Below are 21,427 nucleotides of genomic sequence, written 5' to 3' on the forward strand. Positions count from 1 at the left end.
GTATGGGTGGGGGGAGATGGAGTTTGGAGCTTTATTTTGATACTGTTTTTGGCCCCTAAAGGATAAAGAGAGGCAAATGATGGACCGTCCCTCTCCCCCACCCTTGAAAACCCTATGGGTTGCCCTATGTGACTCAACGGGCAAATAAAAAGAGTCAACCAGTGAGCTTCATGGAAAAGTAGGGTTTAACTCAGGTATCCCAAGATTCCTGCCCAATACCCTATCCATAGGACGTCAGGGGCTCTCTCATCCTGTGTGTGGAAAACAGCAGAGAAGTTCTGTAGCTCTCATATCTCACTGTTAGGCCTATACAGAGCACCTGGTTGGTGACCATGAGAAACCTTACTTTGATACATTTGACTTATATGCCCGGAGGTGCCCCCTACATACAAAACCTCACTAACCCCCTTCATCAGCGGGCTTTTATGCTCGCCAGATTTTTTTGATTTTTTTATTGCTTTTTTTTAAAAAAAATGCTCGCCAGATTTAACATCTTTCCCTCAGCAGTTCTCTCCGGGAGATTCCACAATATCCCGTTTAGAAACAGATTATGTAAATTTTGCCACCTCGAACCCGATTCCATAACTCACATCTTATTGATTTGCCCTTTTTTCTCTGTTTTAAGAAATCGTTTCATAGATCCAATCATCATGAATCTCCCTGGCCCAGCGAATAGGACTACCCAACTATTACTAGCGGATAAGTCCCCCAACTCTACAGAAGCAGTTGCCGAATATTTGGCAAAAATTTTAGCTACTGATTTTAATACTTACAAGTAATAGCTGTGCCAATTGCTTGTGTTCTTTGGTGCCTATAGTGGAACTCTACTATTGTATTATATTGAACTTGATAAGTATTGTACTATTTTAACATGCTCTTTCTATGCTCTTTTTATGCCATTAAAGGTTTTTGACTTTGACTTTGACACTGGCCTTGGGGTCTGATGCCAACTGGGCTCTTCCTCTATTCATATGCTTCACAAAATTGCTCCTCACCCCCAACTTCAGTTAATAACATTTCCTTTTCATGGCCCAGATTAAATGCAGGGTGCCTGAGCTGAAGCACTGTTAGGGAGCCAGAAAAGCAGAGGGGAATTTTTGCTAACTTGCCTTCCTTAATTTGTGTGGTTGCCATGGTTACTGCACGGGGAGCAACGATATGTTGGCTTTATGAAAAAAGCATTTGCTATCCTGGTATGTGGGAAGGGTAGCTGGATCGCATGAGAGCCATCATTTGCTAAAAGCCTCTACCGCTGAAACAAAACCACAGGGGTCATTGCAAAACTGAAGCTTCTAGTCCTCATGGTGAGAAAGAAACACTTGTGAGTAGGGGTGCCCAGCTCCAGGTTGGGAAATTCCTGGAGATTTTGGGGTGGAGATTTGGAGGGTAGGGTTTGGGGAAGGGAGGGACGTCATTAGGGTATATAAGCCATACAGTCCACCCTCCAAAGCAGAGGAACTAATCTCTTTAGTCCAGAGATCAGTTTTAATTCTGGGAGATCTCCCTTCCCCAAGCTCCACCTGGAAGTTGGCAACCTTACTTGTGAGGGTGAGGAGCCTATTGCTGGCTTGGCCTCTGATCTCTGTGGTTCAATCTTCCTACATAACAAAGAGAACAGTAGCTTGTCTTAATGATTGTGGATGCCTCCTTTTACGAGATTTGATTGTTGGGGAAATGGTTTTAATTAAAATGACCACCCAAGTTTAAAAGAGGTGAACTTCATGCCTAGTCGGAGGGAGAGAGCAGGCGGGTGTCTTGTGTGAGAAGGAAGCACAACTTTTAGATGCTGAAAGTGACAGATTCAGGTCAGGGGTCTCCCTGACTCCAGGGGAGCATGTTTAACAAACAAGACCAGCCAGCAAGCAGAATGGATTGTACCATGTCAGATTGCAAGTGCTGGGACTCCAACTCTGAATGTCCTTTTACATTAAAAATGCCAGGCAAGCAACAAACTTCCTTAGGTGGGAGAATGGTCCAACCGCTCTGAGGAAGATCTGTGGCACAATGGTAGATAGGGTTGCCATCTCCAAGTTGGGACTACCTGCAGATTTGGGGGGCATAGCCTGAGGAGGGCGGGGTTTGGAGAGGGGAGGGACTTCAATGCCATAGAGGCCAATTACTCAAGCAGCCATTTTCTCCAGGTGAATTGATTTATATCGGCTGGAGATCAGTTGTAATAGCAGGAGATCTCCAGCCACCACCTGGAGGTTGGCAGCTCTAATCGTAGAACATCTTGCTTTGCATGCAAAAGGCCCCAGGTCCAAACTCTAGCATCTCCAGTTAAAAGGATCTCAGGTAGAAAGTGCTGAAAATAAGCCTCCATGAGACCCTCAAAGAGCTGCTGCCAGTCAAAGTAGACAATACTGACCTTGATAGATCAACGATCTGACTCAGTATTAGGCAGCTTCACATGTTGTGTTTTGCAAAGTTTTCTCAACCTAATGGAGCCATTCCAAAACATGATTCCCCCACCTACAATGAGAAGTGGGGCTCATCCTCTCATGCAAAGCAGGTCTTAAGCACTTGGATTTTGTTCCCAAAGAAACCCCTTTCAAATGGTTCTTTCATTCCTGGGAGAAATGGGGCCATTGGTCGAAAACGCATGGCCACTTTGTCCTGCACTTCTCCTGCGAGTGTAGCGAATCTCTGGAGGTGGAACGCATGGTGGCGCCCCCACCTGCGAGATCAACCCACCTCCCTCCTAAACTTCCCCGGGTTTTCCAGTTCCAGGGTTGTCCCTAATCTAAGGCAAGGCTTGCATCAGTTGTGAGCTCTTGCTGGAGCATTTGCGTCTGCCGACTATCCCCCCCCCCCCCCCGATTAGGAAGGGCTCCTCCGACAGGCGGAGAGCCTGAGAGGGGCTGAAGAGAAAAGTAAGCTCGCTGCTGCCGGGAGACTCCCCGCTGCCGCCTCCACCCCCACCACCTCCACCCATAATGGCCATTCGGAGCTCCTTGAAGCCTTTTGAATGCTGCATTGCTCATGTACACGACTGGTTCTGACCCCTTCAAGGCTAGTCTGATCAACATTCAGGAAACCCCTTCACCAGGATGGATCCATTGGGCTCATGGCAGCATTTCCCCTCTGTAAGGGACCTTCTCTGGTTGCTTGCTTCTTGCATCAGAGGAAGGCTCCTTGTACCAGGAAAAAGCACCGAAGTTAAGCAAAACAGATCCTCAGGATCTAGCTCATACTAGCCACAATTGCTCAGAAGTCAGCTGAGCATGTTTAAGAAATCATCCACCTGCTTCTGGAAAAACACATTTACCCGAATGACAGCATTGTTGTCATCTATGAGCGTGTCCGTCACCTCCAACTGTCCTTCTTCCACCACTTTCTGCAAGACCATCCGGAACGTTCCGACGAGTCTAGGAAGCAAAGAGGAAAGGCTGCTATGAGGACCGTGGGGAAGGTGGATCTCAAGCAGCCTGCTGAAGGTAACCTCGAGAACTATCAAGATCTCATGGAAAAAAGTCATTAGGTTTCAGGAGACAAGCGTGGTGTTTAAGAGCGGTAGTTTAGAGCAGTGGATTCTGATCTGGAGAACCAGGTTTGATTCCCCACTCCTCCACATGAGCGGCGGAGGCTAATCTGGTGAACTGGATTTGTTTCCCTGCTCCTACACACAAAGCCAGATGGGTGACCTTGGGCTAGTCACAGTTCTATTAAGAGCTCTCTCAGCCCCACCTAACTCAAAGGGTGTCTGTTGTGGGAGGGGAAGGGAAGGTGACCGGTTTGATTCTGCCTTGGTAGAGAAAGTCAGCATATAAAAACCAACTCTTCTTCTTCTTCAGTGAGAAAAATCTTGATTTTAACAGAAAGTCACTGAAGCTGTCAGCGTGATACAGAGGCCATAGTAGGGAAAGAGGGGAGGTGATTGTAACGAAGAAGCAAACAATTATGTTTTGGGTTTCATGTGTAACTAAGCCCCTAATTCCAATTTCATTTTTAGGCAATTTCAGCAGAGGGGAATTTAGACCAAAGAAGAGGCAAGGGGGGGCATAAATATCTAAATCACTGTCTGCCCGTTCTTTCTCCACTCCAAATTTCTCTCCAAGCAGTTACTGGCAAGGGTCGAAAGCCGCTTGGGAAGGGTGAGGAGAATCAGAAAAACCAGCAAATGTGAACAGGTTAAGCATTCCCACCTCCCACCACTTCTCTGCTCCTAATTCACTTCCTCTGAAGCCACTCCTTGTTTTTAAAAAGTGCTGATGGGTGCTCAGGTGCCTGTGTTTGTGTATGAGCAGGCCTATTACATTGGGTGCAGTGGAACACAGGCACAGGACAATGCTGCTGCAGTCGCCTTGCTTGTGGGCTTCCTAGAGGCACCTGGTTGGCCGCTGTGTGAACAGACTGCTGGGCTTGATGGGCCTTGGTCTGACCCAGCAGGGCCTCTCTTATGTTCTTATGTGTATGACATGTATGGATTCCCAGAGAGATGAACTAAATTAGAAGACACAGCCAAAATCAGCCAGGGAGACCCTTTAGCGGTGAGACAGAACATTCCCTTTGCGTGCAAAAGGTTCCAGGCTCGAGCCCCTGCTTTTCCAGTCAAAGGTGCCAGGAAAGACCTCTCTATGCCTGAACCCTAAAAGAGGAGCTGCTATTCAGAGTCAGCAACACCAACACGCGGCTTCATACATGCAGAGGAGAGAAGTGCTGCAGGAAAAGACCGAGGGAGGTATACCACTTAGCATGCAAATGGCGTTTGACATACGTTGGCACAGTAATCCTTAGAACAGCCAGATAAGTATTATTACTTATAATAATAAGTGAGGCGGACAGGGAACAGCCTTTATTAATCTGGAGGCACAAGATGCTATTTTCAGAGAGGGGAAAGTGGCTTGAAATCAGCTTTTCAGATTGTGGAGTGTGCTCTCACTCTCCCTTTTTGCCTCCAGTCAACAGGTTTTGGAGGTTTCTGGGGTTTTTTTTTCCTTTTAAGCAGAGCATGCTTCACTAGAAGTGGCCATGGATCAGAAGAAATGTCCACACACCAGCAAAATGAAGCCTCTTAAACCACTCTTGCCTCTTTTAAAAAGCCATCAGTCTTCATCTGCAGAACAAGTTTATGGCAGAGGAGATACAAATCCAATTCTCGACTTCAGCCTGGTTCAATCCAGCCAGCAGGTGGAGGGTCACCTTTTATAATGCTCCGCAATATTTAAAAAACAAACAAACATACAAATTGCCTTGCAAACAGAACCCAGCAAGATCGCAAAGAGAAGGGGCTGATCTTTTCCCTTTAGGGTTGCCAGCTCTGGGTTGGGAAATACCTGGAGATTTTTGGGGGGTGTCCTGAGAAGGGTGGGGTTTGGAGAGGGGAGGGACTTCAATGCCATAGAGCCCAATTGCCAAAGTGGCCAATTTCTCCAGGGGAATTGATTTCTATCGCCTGGAGATCAGCTGTAATAGCGGGAGATCTCCAGCCACCACCTGGAGGTTGGCAACCCTATTTCCCCTTCATTGTGCTAGTTTTTATTTGCATGAAGGTTTTCATGGAAAGAAACGCTCAAAGTTGGAATCCACCCCTGGCCATCTCATGTGGTGCAATCCCTTTCTACCCTTCCGGGGTTTGGCCACTTAATTCTCCTGCATGGGTGAACCAGGCCTCGGTCTTAAGAAGAAGAAGAAGAGTTGGTTTTTATATGCCGACTTTCTCTGCCACTTAAGGGAGACTCAAACCGGCTTACAATCACCTTCCCTTCCCCTCCCCACAACAGACACCCTGTGAGGCAGGTGAGGCTGAGAGAGCTGTGACTAGCCCAAGGTCACCCAGCTGGCTTTGTGTGTAGGAGTGGGGAAACAAATCCAGTTCACCAGATTAGCCTCCGCTGCTCATGTGGAGTGGAGGAGCGGGGAATCAAACCTGGTTCTCCAGATCAGACTCCACCGCTCCAAACCACCGCTCTTACCCACTACATCACTCATTCTGAGATGGGGCCCTCTCTGATGCACAGCTATGCAAGTACACACCTGCCAGCTGAAGTCAACTCCTCATATACCAGACGGGGAGGGGGGGTTGTTATCAGTCACGTCAAAGGCTGTCGATCCTACCAGAAAAACATGCTTTTGCAGACCCGAGCGCTCCCTGCCTCGGCGACATTCTCTTGCCTGCAGCCTGCCTTTATCGGCAATTAAAGATAATGGCACTCGGCTTCTGACAGCGGCATCAATATTTGGACAATGTGTCAGAAGCCTTTCGTCCCTCCCCTGACAGCAGGTGTCAGCAGGAAGAGCAGCGTCCCTCATTAAAGCCTCCCCTTGTGTTCTGTGCCAGCCTCGAGACACAGCCTTTGCACCTGGGGGCAGATTCTCGAGTCACTCTACGAGAGGTCATCAGGAGCGGGGAGAAACTCACTGGCACTGGAGGACACCCATTTGGCCGAATGATGAAGGAGAGGCTGCTACAGTGTAAGTAAGATGTAAGGGATGGACCGTACGGGATCCGCTACTTAACGCACATGCTGCTTTCTCTCTATGAGGTTTGTATCCTTCCCTTACTGCCAGGACCTTGGGGGCAGCACAGACATTTCCCCCCTTCTCCATTTTATCCACACAACAACCCTGTGAGGTAGGTTACCTTGAGAATGTGTGATGGGCCCAAAGTCACCTGGCCAGTTTCCCTGGTAAAGTGGGGATTCAAACCCTCGTCTCCCAGATTCTAGTCTTATGCTCTTAACCACTACGCTGAAGAGCCAGCATGGTGTAGCGGTGAACAGTGGTGGTTTGGAGCGGTGGACTCTGATCTGGAGAACCGGGTTTGATCCCCCACTCCTCCACATGAATGGTGGACGCTAATCTGGTGAACTGGATTTGTTTCCTCGACCCCTGCACGTGAAGCCAGCTGGGTGACCTTGGGCTAGTCACAGCTCTCTTAGAGCTCTCTCAGCCCCACCCACCTCACAGGGTGTCTGTTGTGGGGAGGGAAAGGGAAGGTGATTGTACGCCGGTTTGAGACTTCCTTAAGTGGTAGAGAAAGTTGGCTTATAAAAACCAACTCTTCTTCCTCTTCTTTTTCTTCTACACTGTGGTGTGACTCTATCATAGCAGTTAACCACGTCAGTTGCCCTTCTCTGTAAAATTCCAGGGCATTGACTTGTAACAGCAGATACAAGCAGGAAGAAAAAAGATATCGCGCGATTGAATGGCTTCTGGGATCACGTGTCTGAATGCTTGCTAAATGTGGGTCTTTAATTTTAATGATGTGATGTTTCCATTTCCTGCTCTTGGCGAGGTGCCACGTTCTTGCGTCTGGCCTCATTGAGGCAGAGTCACCAAGAAGGGGAGGGCAATTCATGGGGAAACGTCCGAGGGCCCTGCTCACCCTGCTGGCCTAGAGCGCTGGCCAGGGTGCTACTTTTGTGGTATAAAATTTGAGGCCCCTTACGTGGGGGGGAGGTCCCACACTTTCAGCCTGACCTACCTCATAGGGGTTTTTGGAGGATAAAATGGGGGGCATGCACAGTGCCTTGAACACTGGTTCACACTCCTTGGAGGAAATGTGATGGATGGACTCAGTGGCAGAGCATCTGCTTGGCACGCAGAAAGTCCCAGCCCCAAATGCCCTACATCACAGGGTTGTTATAAAGATAAAATGGAAGAGCTGTCCGCTGCTTTGAGTCCCCATTGGATAGAAAAATGGGGTATAAATAAAGGAAATAAATAAACATTGTACCCATCATATTATTTTTACTAAAGTAATAGGGCCATGTGGGAACTCAGAAAGAGCAATGAAGCCGTGTTTGCCCATCAGCCAACTCAGAGATCTCTCTCAATGTAACCTTGCAATGCAAAATCTGAGACAAAGTTGGAAAGCTGAGCTCAGGCAGAACATCTATGGGAACTTTAATTCCTCAGGCAGATGGGAAATAGGCATGCCTACAAAGAGGTAAGTTTGGAGGAAACAGCTGAGAGTCAGAATAGCGGCCAGAACTCAGAGGCATTGAAAAGAGTTCTAATAATATTAGGGAAAGTCCTCTTGTGGGTTCCACACCTCTCCACCGAGCACTCATCTGGATGACAGTGTTCAACCGGCTTGTTAGATGTCTAGTATGACTTGTAGCCAATTAAAAATGAACGGCTCATGTTTGTGGGTTTCGTTCCACCACCTGTGCTATGAATAATATATCCTCAGCAGCCCGGATTGTCTTCCAAATGTGCTTGTTACACTTTTTAGAAAAGACACTGTGATGGCGCTGGACAAGTTGTAGGATTCCCCCCCCCCCCCCCGTTTGCTGTTTTCTACCATTTCTAATTTAATAGGCATTCAGCACCAAGAGCGCAGTATTCTTTGGCGGAGGTGGAAAGTGCTGTCAAGTCACAGCTGATTTATGGCGGCCCCGTAGGGTTTTCAAGGCAAAAGGCATTCAGAGGTGGTTTGCCATTGCTGACTGTGTAGCAGCCCTGGACTTCCTTGGCTGTCTCCCATCCAAGTACTAACCTGGAACAACCCTGCTTATCTTCCGTGAGCTGAGGAGATCAGGCTAGCCTGGGCCATCCAGGTCAGAGCCACAATGCTATTTATTTACTTCATTATACCCTGCCTTTCTCCCCAATAGGGATCCAAAATGACTTACAATATTCTCTCCTTCTCCATTTTATCCTCACAACAAACCTACGAAGTTGTGACTGATTCTAGGTTACCCAGCAAGCTTCCATGGCAGACTTGGGGGTCCGACCCTGTTCTCCCAGATCCTAGTCCACTACCTTGGCTCTAGGAGCAGTCAAAACATAGAGCATGGCATTCTCCCTGCCCACAGGCATAGGGCAAAGTAAAGAGGCAGGAGGGTCTTGGCAGGCCCCCCTTAATGGAAGGGCAATTAGGGTTGCCATATGCCTGGTTCTGGTGGGCAATTAACTGCCAATTAACCAGGCTGCATGCAGAAACGCTCCTGTTTCCCCTCTGATGGCGATCCTGCGTGCATACAGCCACGCCAACGTCACTTCTGGGGTAAACCCGAAATCGCAGCATCACGCAGGACGCTCTTGCAGAGTGTCCCGCGCTATGCAGTGCTTTCGGGTTTACCCCGGAAGTAACATCCTTGTGTCCTTGTGTCTACATGTATGGGATTGCCACCTCCAGCCCCGCCCCCCAAAAGCTCCCACCAATGCTGAGGGGGGACCTGCCAGCTCTAAGGGGAATGAAGGAAGTTGCCCAAGGGCTCATACACAGTGCATCAATATTGATTGACAGAACTGTTTCTATGTTCAAAATGCTTTTTGAACACATGAAGCTGCCTTATACTGGATCAGACCAGAGGGCTCTCAAGGTCAGTGTTGTCTGTCCAGGGTCTCAGGATGAGGTCTTTCACATCATCTTCTACCAGATCCTTTAAACAGGAGAGGCTGGGGATGGAAACTGGGACCTTTGGCATACAATGCTCTACCACTGAGCCACAGCCAGCATGGTGTAGTAGTTAAGAGCAGTGGTTTGGAGCGGTGGAGTCTGATCTGGAGAACCGGGTTTGATTCCCCACTCCTCCACATGAGCGGCGGAGGCTAATCTGGTGAACTGGATTTGTTTCTGCACTCCTACACTTGAAGCCAGCTGGGTGACCTTGGGCGAGTCACACTCTCTCAGCCTCACCTACCTCACAGGGTGTCTGTTATGAGGAGGGGAAGGGAAGGTGATTGTAAGCCAGTTTGATTCTCCCTTAAGTGGCAGAGAAAGTCGGCATATAAAAACCAACTCTTCTTCCTTGCAAGGCCCTAGCGCTAGTCATTACAAATGTACATATCAGTATGAACTGGGACTCCTTTAAAAACACTGGGCTTGTCTCACACTCCATTGACCAGGTCATCAGTTTCAGCAGAGAGATTTACTCTTCTTGTCCTGTTGTATGACCTGCCTGCTTAATCAACGTCAACTCCATTCCTCCTCCCCCCAAGGCAGATCAATACATTGGCTAATAGTTTATCTGGAGGCGATGGAGTCACCTGATAACAACAAGGAATGCTCACTGGCTCAGCTCGAGATCCTTGACAGGCAAGGTTGTGACTTTTTTTTTTTTTTTGCAGGGTCCCCCAATTTGAGGAGCAAAACCTACTAAATAGTGGAAGCATCCTATTTGCAAAATGAACATCTCATTTAGCAAATTACGTGGTGAAAGCAGCCTTCCCCTGATGCAAGAAGCTCTTATAAGGAGAAGACTCCTAATTTCAGGGGAAAGGGTTCCTATTAATGGAATGGGTCAGAGGCCTGGGATCCAACCATTCCAATGAATGCAATATTTTTTTTCCTAATATTGGTCCATATCCAACCATGTCCTGCATGAAACATGGATTTCCCCCACGTTCCTTTCTGTTTCTGCAGTGCCTTCTAATGCCTGGAAAGATCATCCCCAGGGTTGTGGATCCCATGCTGAGGAACAGCCATGTAGATCAGAAGAATGGGAGTGATAAAGGTCAAGGGGTGAAACTACTACTTCCTCTTCTGCAAGTGCATCTTCACTGGGGAAAGGGGTTGATTTGATCCCCCTTCATCCAGCCTCCCAACTCTCATGGCTGTTCCTCTACATGGAGCCCACAACCCCAGGAATGATCTTTCCAGGTGTTGGAAAGATTTGCAGGAACGAATCTTGAGAAAACTCTGTTTGCCTTCCATTCACGGATGGCTGGATGCAGCCCAGTATTTCCACCCACCCTCCTCCTCACCCTGTCTGGTTTCTAGACAAACTTGTAACATCTTGCTGTACTAAATCCTTATGTCATATATAGATGGGTTTTGAAAAGCTTACGAGTATATCTTTTTCATTTGAGATTTTATAAATGACACTAAGACAGGGAACAGAGATACGGGGACAGCTTCAAAGACCCATGGGGGCCTCTCCATGTCTTAAAAGAGGATCTGGGGCTTGGCAAAGATAGAGAATCCGGATTATCAATCCTCCCCCTCTCTGTGCTGATTGTTACTCTGCTCTCCCTCTTCCCTCTTGGCTTTTGCCCATTCTCTTGCTTGAAAAATTATAAGATCCTTGGACTTCTTTTCTTTTTTTGCTTTGCTTGTTTTACTCTGCAAAGCAAGATGTTCATTGATGATACACTTTCAGTATTGACATCGGGCATGATTAACTTCTGGATGGATCCCAGCTCTCTCTTTGTTTCGACAATGCTTTTTCAGCCTCTGAACTGCAAGTGAGCCAGTGGTGGAAAGCAAAACCGTAGAGAGACCCCATCGGAACAGCAGGAAGATCCCCATACACACACCACCACCACCACCAAAGGCTGCAAAAAGCCGAACCTCCAAATCGAGTCCCAGAGATTCGGGACAATTTGCCTTGTAATTCCAACGCACACAAAGTGCAACGGGTGTCACTTTGCTTTTGTGCGCAGGGCTGCAGCCTCTTGTGGCTGACAAAAATGAGGAGCAATCTGGTCTCTTTGTACAGCTGTTCCGCACCGCAAATTAGAAATCAATGGGAGTTTGATTACATGAGGTGGAGTTTACACAGCCAGGCAAGCAGCAACGCCTCCTGGTAATTCCACCCCTTGGCTGAGATGGGAAAGCAGCCTATGCTTCCCTTAGCTATGGTGGTGGAAAGTGCCATCAAGTTGCAGCCGACTTATGGAGACCCCCCCATAGGGTTTTCAAGGCAAGAGATGCTTGGAGGTGGTTTGCCATTGCCTGGCTCCGCGTGGGGTGAGAGAGTTCTGAGAGAACTGTGACTGGCCCAAGGTCACCCAGCAGGCTTCATAGAAAGGATGGTTAAAAATGTCTTTGCTTGGAGGGCTTTAAGAGGGGAGTGGACGTATTCATGGAGGAGAGGGGTATTCATGGTTATTAGTTAGAATGGATACTGGTCATGCTGCCTACCTATTCTCTCTAGTATCAGAGGAGCATGCCTATTATTTTGGGTGTGGTGGAACACAGGCAGGATGGTGCTACTGCAGTCGTCTTGTTTGTGGCTTCCTAAAGGCACCTGGTTGCCACTGTGTGAACAGACTGCTGGACTTGATGGGCCTTGGTCTGATCCAGCAGGGCCTTTCTTATGTTCTTATGTCTATCTAGTGCTGTTTAATCCCATTAAGGAATTTAGTACCACCTACAGGATTTTCACCTCCTCCAGTTTATCCTCTCAACAACCCTGTCAGGTAGGCCGAGTGGAGAGAATGAGCTTCCTGGCTGATTCTGAACCAAGGGTGCTTGAGCAACCTGCCAGTTGGGCTCACGGTCTATTCACCAGTCAAGAACAGGGTGCTGATTTTTCATTGAGCAGTTTGGCTGTTCATGAACCTGTTCATGGGGTTAATTTTCACATAAACAGTACAGTGCAATTAGCAGTGTTTCACACTACCAGGCGAGTCCTATTTTGACCCCACCACACAGAACAGCTGTTACAGCACACTGTTCAGCAGCCAGTCATATAAATCGTGAGAAAATCAGTCAATCAGCCAGTGATTATAAATAATAAAGTTTACAAAATGCCTTACTGTTTGGTGTTCATTTAAGATTGTGTTATAGATGCCATTTTGAGCATGCACATTTTTGCACGCCCTTATGGGAGGCAAAGTTCCCCCCGTTATGTCTTTTAATCACCTGATCCACCATCCATGATCCTGGGTCATGAATGCCCCAGTGTCCATAAGTACAACAGGATGCTTGTGTTTCCCCAAACTTATTTTCATATGATTCACTCCCTAAATGCCATGAAGACCACGGCATTTTCCCATACACAGCAAACTGTTTTGGCAAAGGCTGTCTGACCCAGGGTTGCCAATCTCCATGTAGGGCCGGGAGATCTCCTGGAATTACAACTCATCTCCAGAGGGGAGAAGCTGTGGCTCAGTGGTAGAGCATCTGCTTGGCATGCAGAAGGTCCCAGGTTCAATCCCCGGCATCTCCAGTTAAAGGGACCAGGGAAGCAGGTGATGTGAAAGACCTCTGCCTGAGACCCTGGAGAGCCACTGCTGGTCAGAGTAGACAATATTGCCTTTGATGGACCAAGGGTCTTGTTCAGTACAAGGCAGCTTCATGTGTTCATGACAGAGATCAGTTTCTCCTGGAGAAAATGGCTGCTTTGGAGGGTGGCCTCTATGGCATTATACCCTGAGGTCCCTCCCACCCGCAAACCCTCAGGTTTCACCCCCAGGTCCCCAGGTTCCACCCCCAAATCTCCAGGAATTTCCCAACCTGGACTTGGCAGCCCTGTTCTCTTTCTGGAGAAGTACGAATGAAACTAAATACCACATTCTTTCCCCCCTTCCTTTCCCTTGCCACCAAAGGCAGCCTGAACTCAGGATGTAGGTAAGAAAATGAATTATTACAGGCTGCCTTGACTCACTCTATCAAGCACAGGCTTCCATCACGTCCCTCTTTAACTGGGGGGAAAAAAACAACTGAGCAGGATGAAATATTCAGGAGTTCTTTACACACCAGTGGAGCTCCAAGGTGTTCGTAATCCATGTAGCTCCCCACACAAGCCTTCCCCTCCTGTCTCCTCTAAGGGCACAGAGAAGCTCCCTGTACAGTCTTCCGGATGCAGTAAAGGAGGCTCTTGCTTTTATAACTGGATTCGATGTATAATTGTTCTGTAACAAGCAGTATAGTGTGTGCGGGGGGGGGGTGTTGTACAGGAATTGGGCCATAGCACTGGTGAAAGGGTGATTAATTCTCTCCCCACTTCCATTTCCGAAATGGCATTTCTGGGATGCATTAAGCACCTGACTTAGTATTGTAAGGTAGCTTCATGGGCTTATGTGTTGTTGAATGCTGTCCTCACACCTGTCAAAGCACTTTCAGCGCACTTTAGCAATCATTTGCAACCAGATTTTCCTGCGGAAAATCCACTTGCAAACAATAGGCAAAAAGCATTTAAACTGCATTATCCAGCATGGGTAAAAGCTGCCTGAGTCACTCCAAGGAGTGGTTCGGGTGGTTTGCCACTGCCATTGCCTACTTCCTGGTCGTCATGACCCTGGCCGTCCTTGGAGATCACCCATCCAAATTATAACCAGGTCTGACCCTTCTTAGCTTCAGAGCTCTGGCAAGATCAGGCTAGCTTGGGGCTATCCAGGTCAGGACTCTGTTGATATAGTACATATAAACACCATACATGTTGGTTATAAGTGTACATGATGGGGAATGCTGATTTAGTCATGCACAATTAACACTGAAATGATACAGAATATGATGCCAATGCGGAGGCTAGAATTCTGGTAAGAATTTCACTGCAGCCAATGGATCGTTCTAATCCTCTAGTGATCTAGGAGTCACTGATTTTAAAGCCCGGGGGACAGTGGCAGTCACAGGGGCCTGAGGCAAGGAACAGTCAGGGGAAGCTGGGTGGAGGCTGTGTGGCCATGGCTATGTGGAGAACTATCACTGTGTGGAAGCAGCCCAGCACAAGATGCCCTCCCTCTCATCATCTGCTTAAGGTCATAGAATCAGCATTGCTGACAGATGTCCATCTAGCCTCCTCTTAAAAACATCTAGGAAAGATGGTAAGCTCTCCTTCCCTGGAGGTTTTTAAGAAGAGGTTAGATGGCCATCAGTCAGCAATGCTGATTCTATGACCTTAAGCAGATGATGAGAGGGAGGGCATCCTGGCCATCTTCTGGGCATGGTGTAGGGGTCACTGGGGGTGGTCACTGGGGGTGGGGGGGGGACGTAGTTGTGAATTTCCTGCATTGTGCAGGGGGTTGGTCTAGATGACCCTGGTGGTCTCTTCCAACTCTATGATTCTAAGGGGTGTGTGCAGATACAATGTGCAAGTTTTCCCCATCCCAAGATGACGACAGATTCTTCTGTTTCCAAGGATGTGTGCTGGTGACTGAATGCAACTGGGGGAGGAGGGGGCAAAGGGGTGGTGGAGAAAGTGTTAAAAGTAATTATTCAGTAGACTTTATCTAGGAACCTTCTGCACATTTCTCTTTCCTTGGCCACTTTTTTATTTTTTAAGGTTGGTTTCCCTTGCTTAAAGGCAAAACCTTTTCCTCCCTATAGATGATTATCAGACTTGCTCAGGTTTGTTAGTGGGCTACTGCTGCTTTTGGGGAAAAATAAAATATGAGACTTAGCTCTTGAAAATAAATAATTCACTGCAGCAGTTACTTTTCTCCAGAGGTTTCCCCTTGCAGAACTGCAGGGCTGCCCTACATTTAAAGAGGAACAAAGAAACCCTCTTTAATTCCGTTGCTATTAACAGGGCCCTTGGTGGTTCCTCCCCCGTCCCTTCCTTTTGCAAGGAAATCAGTGTCTAAGGAATCCAGAGAAATGGGCCGCAGAGTTGGGATCATTATGGGTATCTTTAATTAAAGGAGACAATATTTACCAAAGAAACAATATGTACATAGTTCAGTTAAGTTGGAGAGAATGTTGCTTTAGCAGAAAAGCTTTGGTTTATAGGTAGGGATGCCAACCTCCAGGTGGGGGCTGGAGATCTCCTGCTATTACAACTGACCTCCACACGATAGAGATTAGTTCACCTGGAGAAAATGGCTGCTTTGGCAATTGGACTCTAGGGCATTGAAGTCCCTACCCTCCCCAAACCCCGCCCTCCTCAGGCTCTGCCCCAGAAATCTCCAGGTATTTCCCAACTTGGAGCTGGCAACCCTATTTATAGGGGAAGGATGAGCAAGAAAAGGTGGGGCTTTGGGGCCGTTCTACCAACAGCTGTGTAGAAACTAATCCCCCCCGGCCAATGGCGTCAGATGACAGACGAGACAGCTAATCCAGGGCCAGTTGAGTTCCAGAGCTATGCTCAGTTGGTATGATTTTTCAGTTGAGTAGGGCATCTGGGCCTTCCTGCCATTTCAACAGAGTCCCGATCTGGCCAGCAGCCAGCCTGCGCCCAAGTGACTTGCCTACCATTAGTCAAAAAGGGCAAGAGTCCAGTAGCACCTTAAAGACTAACAAAAATATTTTCTGGTAGGGTATGAGCTTTCGTGAGCCACAGCTCACTTCTTCAGATATCTGAAGAAGTGAGCTGTGGCTCACGAAAGCTCATACCCTACCAGAAAATATTTTTGTTAGTCTTTAAGGTGCTACTGGACTCTTGCCCTTTTTGACTACTGCAAACAGACTAACACGGCTACCCACTGTGAATTGCCTACCATTGTTTACCTCATAATTTGTGCATCACCATCCTAATTACTTCTGAATTTTTTAAAAAACCATTTAAAATAGCCAGAGCCCTGCCCAGAGGCTCATATTCTAAGCAGGTTTACTTAGAAAGTCCCAAAGTATTCACTGGGGCTTTACTCCCAGGAAAGTGTCCTTAGGATTGCATCCTATACTACATATGAAGAAGAAGAGTTGTTTTTTATATTCCGACTTTCTCTACCACTTAAGGAAGAATCAAACCGGCTTACAATCACCTTCCCCTCCCCTCCCCTCCACAGATACCCTGTGAGGTAGGTGGGGCTGAGAGAGCTCTAAGAGAGCTGAGAGTAGCCCAAGGTCACCCAGCTGGCTTCATGTGTAGGAGTGGGGAAACCAATTTGGTTCACCAGATTAGCCTCCGCTGCTCATGTGGAGGAGTGGGGAATCAAACCTGGTTCTCTAGATCAGAGTCCACCGCTCCAAACCTCTGTTCTTAACCACTACACCATGCTGCCTCTCATATGACAGGAAGCTTCACTGTGACAGTTCCACTTCCTAAGCTGCTTGCTGCTAATTCAAGAGGACTAGAAGGATCAACATGGCCAGCACAGTCCAAATCACCACTCCAGAGGCACCTCCCCGCCAAATACTGAGGGTACTAGGATGCTATGGATATTAATGGTTTCCTACTCCTGGAGTGAAAGTTTATATCTGCTATTTCAGACAACAGGCTGTGTTGGAGAGGCTATGGCTCTGTGGAAAAGCCTCTGCTTTGTGTGCAGAAGGCCCCAGGTTCAAAAAGACTAGGGAAGTAGGTGATGTGAAAGACCTCTGCCTGTCCCAGAGAGCCGCTGCCGGTCTGAGTAGCCAATGCTGGCCTTGATAGACCAACGGTCTGATTCAATATAAGACAACTTCATGTGTGTTGTCATGGGTGTTTGGGGACAGGGGCAGGGTTGCCAACCTCCAGGTATTACAACTGATTTCCAGGTGACAGCGATCAGTTCACCTGGAGAAAATGGGCGCTTTGGAAGGTGGGCTCTATGGCATGATACCCCATTGAAGTCCCTCCCCTCCCCAAACCCTGCCTCCTCAGACTCCCAACCCCAAAATCTCCAGGTATTTCCCAACCCGGAGCTGGCAACCCAAGGCAGGGGACAGATTATGGCTTAGTGTGCTAGAGCATCTGCACTGTGTCCGGAAGGTCTAAGATTCAGTCCCCAGCATTCACATTAAAAGGCTCAGGTAGCAGGTGATATGAAGGACAGCTGCTAGAGACCCTGGAGAGTCACTGCTAGGCCAAGTAGATTAAATTAACCATGACGGGCCAAGGGGTCTGACTCAGTATAAGGCAGCTGCATGTAGATGGATTTTAGGGAGGGGCTGTGGCTGAGCAGCGGTGCTTGAAAGTGCCGACAAGTTACAGCCGCCTTTTGGAGGATTAACTTCCAAAGGTTTGCTGGACATAACAGCCTTAGGTAACTTCCCCAGCTGAGCCCTTGCCAGGCCCTTCCACACTAGGGTTGTCAGGCCCCTCTTCACCACCAGCAGGAGGTTTTGGGGGCAAAGCCTGAGGAGGGTGGGGTTTGGGGAGGGGAGGGACTTTAATGCTATAGGGTCCAATTGCCAAAGCGGCCATTTTCTCCAGGGGAACTGATCTCTATCAGCTGGAGATCAGTCGTAATAGCAGGCGATCTCCAGCTAGTACCTGTAGGTTGGCAACCCTATTCCACACAGTGGGGTGACTGCCTCAGAGAAGACTATAGATTGACCGGAGGTTAATCCCTCCTGAAAGGAGGGTAGCTTTGGCAGGAGATGTTAGATCGGCCTCGAGTTCAAAATCCTTCCCCTCAGAGACACAACTTTGGGCTGCACTTGCCCAAAGAGGAAGAATCACATATTCCTGCTGGGTTTTTTCTTCTTTTGACGCAGCTGCTGCATCCTTTGTCTCCAGAAAATCTTTCCTCTGAGCTTATTTCTTTTCTTCATGTATCCAGTTAGGGGGTTTTTTCCGCAAAACAATGTTTTCAGCTCTATGTTGTCCTTCTTAGTTTAACAGGCAGCTTCTTATGCTGGGAATGTTTACTGCGCTTGATGGTTTTTGCCCGGGCCAAGGGGGCAACTAAACGTACTGCTTTAATTAACCTTCCTTTCCGATGACCCGCTGAGAGAGGAACCCCAGCGGCAACCGAAAATCGCCGGCTGTACATCATTAAATGGTGTGTGCAGTTAACAAGCAAAATGATCACAGCTCTGCCTTGGAAAAAGATGCTTCAAGGCATCATGGTTATAAAGAGTTATGCAAGTCACAGAGGCTATGATGCCTAGAGAGAAATTAAAATATGGAGAAATTCTTCTAAGTCCAGAGGAGATTCTCTGACTGCCCCTCTAGCGCCTGATCCAGCCAGTCACCCACCCCCTCCCGCCCAATTTGTCTGTTTACAGACAGTCAGATAATCCTGTTTATAGACAGTAAGAGAAGAGTAGGGGTGGCGCTGGGGAGGGATGGAAAGCACGCCAGAGTCCAGACATGCTTTCTGCAGCAAGCCCCTCCCTGCCCTGTCCAGCTGACCAGGTGGGCTTGGTGTAAAAGCATAGGGCTTGGTGTAAAAGCCCTGTCCACTCCAAGTTATCTCCAGCCAGGCTGCCGCTGAGATCTCATGATGTAGCACTGCAAAATCTCATTCAGCATTTTTATTGGTTTGAGTTGTGAATGAGATTTTGCAGTGCTACATTTGTAGAAACATCTTCCCTTTTCAAACCTGGCCCTACTGTGTAGATTTTTTTGATCTACCCTTGAAAAGCTACGCAGCGGCAGGGGAATGCTTCATTCCGCCACGCTGCAGGCCTAATCAGGATCGGGCCCTTGTGACATTTTTAATTGCCCATTTTAGGTTTTAAAATGGTGGCAGCACCCCATGTCACACACAAGGATGCTGTTGTGTCTAGTTTGGTACGCAGTCCCCTGTCTGTACTTGTCTGACCCAGGCTGCATTTCCTAGGATGATCAGTTGTAGAATAGCGCTGCAATGCCCTCCAGGCTCAGGCCTTACCTGTGCAGCAGAGAGTAAGGCCCTCGCCCCCAAAGCCCTTAGTCTGAGACCTCCAGAGCCCCTCAAATGGGGATAAATTCATATGAGGAAAAAGAAAATGGCATGGAATTAAAGGCCCTTTCTTATAAAATCAAACGGAAGATATTCAAATCAGTCTCATCCGTAATTGAGATTCTTGTCGTTTGGTGTTTTACTGATGTGCACAATGCCGTCCTTCACAGTGGTGTGTGCACGCACCGGCCAGGTAGAGCTCCAGAAACATCTTGAATGGGAAATACTGAAAGTTGTGGCAAATTGCACACACTCTACACAAAATTCAGGGAATGAACAGCAGAACAATACAGGATTCCTAATTCATCTTTTCCACTGGGGAGACAAGACTTGATAATTCAAAGCATCAAAATTCAGTCAGTAATTCAGAGGAGGAGAATTTTGGAAGCATCCCTTAGTTTATAGATGAGCTACTGCATAGCTCCAAAGGGCATTTTGCAATCTACCTTTCAACGTAGGTTTGTCTGGAAGTGTTCTAGGAGATAAATTCTCAGGCTCAAAGGCGGCATTGATTGCTATCATTATCTTCTGCAATACTCTTTAAACAGCAGTATGGATTAGACGCTTGCTCACCCTTACATAAACTCATGCCAGAACAAGTCTTTTCTTGGGTTGGGGGGGGGCATGTAAATACTTGGCTAGAAGTGACGTGCTGTCAGAAGATAGGGTGTGAGAATCAGTTTCAGCAGACAGCTTTATTTACAAGATGACAGTTCTGATGCTGTGGTCCAGGCAGTCATCAGGGGAAGCATATCATTTGTTGAATAATGTGCTTGTGTGCAGCTCCCATTCATGTCAGCGGTGCTTAGGCGGTAGAACCTTCCAAAGAATCGGACTATCAACTTTCTACTAATCGTAACACCCAAAACTGATTTCAGCCCAGCTTAGTAATACATATTTACTCATATCTAGAGTGATGAGAAATCCCCACCCCCAGAAAAGGGGGTTTAAGACATTTTAACATAAAATACTAGATCTGTCCAGTTGCTCCAGAGCTGTTGCCTCTGTACTGTTTGGGCTATCTGCTTCAGAGAGACTTCTGGCCCAATCTCCTGTGTTTCACAGTACCCTCTTCAAGATGGCCAGCGGTGGAAGTACACTGTAGCTAAAAGGTTCTAGTGAGAGCCGATAGGATGATCGGCTGACTGAAGGGTCCAATATGATCTCGCCCGCAGGTATAAAGGTGCAGGTCTTTCAAAAAAAGTATAGAGTTGTCGGCCCCTTCCCCATAGCCATTTCGGCACTTGAAAAGGCTTGCAGGAGGGCACAAGACACTTCATCCCACTGCACTGGGATTTTTAAAAATCACCCATTTTAGGCTTTAAAATGGTGGTGGAATTAGAGTTGCCAACCTCGAGGTGGCCAGGCATAATTACGCCCTTCCCTTGCTTATCACAGAGGGGTTGATGACAATGGGAGGTAGAGATATTCTACAGTACCATTAGGGTTGCCAGCTCCGGGTTGGGAAATACCTGGAGATTTGGAGGGGTGGAGCTTGAGGAGGGTGGGGTTTAAGGAGGGGAGGGGCTTCAATGCCACAGAGTCCAATTGCTAAAGCAGCCATTTTCTCCAGGTGAACTGATCTCTTTTGCCTGGAGATAAGTTGTAATAGTGGGAGATCTCCAGCCACCACCTGGAGGCTACAAAGCCAAAAATCACCCGGTGCTGTAATGAGAGATTCAAAACAAAAAACAGCACTCTCGAGATTTTTCAACAAATGCAAAATTTATAGAGCTAATATAAAGAACTATACCGAATCACCTAACTAACTAACTAACTATCTAATGACATGCAACATGTAAACAAAACAACATACAAAGTGGTACTGAACAATATGTACAAATATATACAAAAGGCTAAAATAGCCAAAGATAGTCCCACACAAAGTCAAAAGGGAATCTTAAATATCTTAAATGACCAGAAAAGTCAGCCTGAAACCGGGCTTAAACAATCTTCCAAGCCCATTGATTTTCTTCCATTTCAGAACAACTTTCCTTGGAAACACGGGACCTCTTTTTGAGGCTAGTATGAATTAACTCTGAGACGTGCAAGGCTGATGAAGCCGTATTCGGTGAAACGCAAATTAATACCTGGGAATTGTGTCCCTTTCTTGCGGTTCTGAACAAACATTGTATGTGGGTCCCACCGGACATGAGAAGCTATCCGTTTTAAGAAACTCCAGCTGACTAGTGAAACGGAAGAAAATCAACGGGCTTGGAAGATTGTTTAAGCCCGGTTTCAGGCTGACTTTTCTGGACATTTAAGATATTTAAGATTCCTT

General features: G+C 47.5%; 1 protein-coding gene across 2 annotated transcripts in view; it reads right to left on the bottom strand.

Moving 5' to 3' along the window:
• The window catches only part of OTOF (otoferlin), a 181,659-nt gene that overhangs the window by 105,926 nt on the left and 54,306 nt on the right, over nt 1–21,427 (bottom strand). For both annotated transcript variants that reach the window (XM_056852335.1, XM_056852336.1), the window contains exon 4: nt 3,269–3,368. In XM_056852335.1, the coding sequence (XP_056708313.1) occupies nt 3,269–3,368 (100 nt within the window). The remainder of the gene's footprint in view (nt 1–3,268; nt 3,369–21,427) is intronic.

The sequence above is a fragment of the Euleptes europaea genome, chromosome 7 (assembly GCF_029931775.1).
Source record: "Euleptes europaea isolate rEulEur1 chromosome 7, rEulEur1.hap1, whole genome shotgun sequence".
Classification (NCBI taxonomy): Eukaryota; Metazoa; Chordata; class Lepidosauria; order Squamata; family Sphaerodactylidae; genus Euleptes; species Euleptes europaea.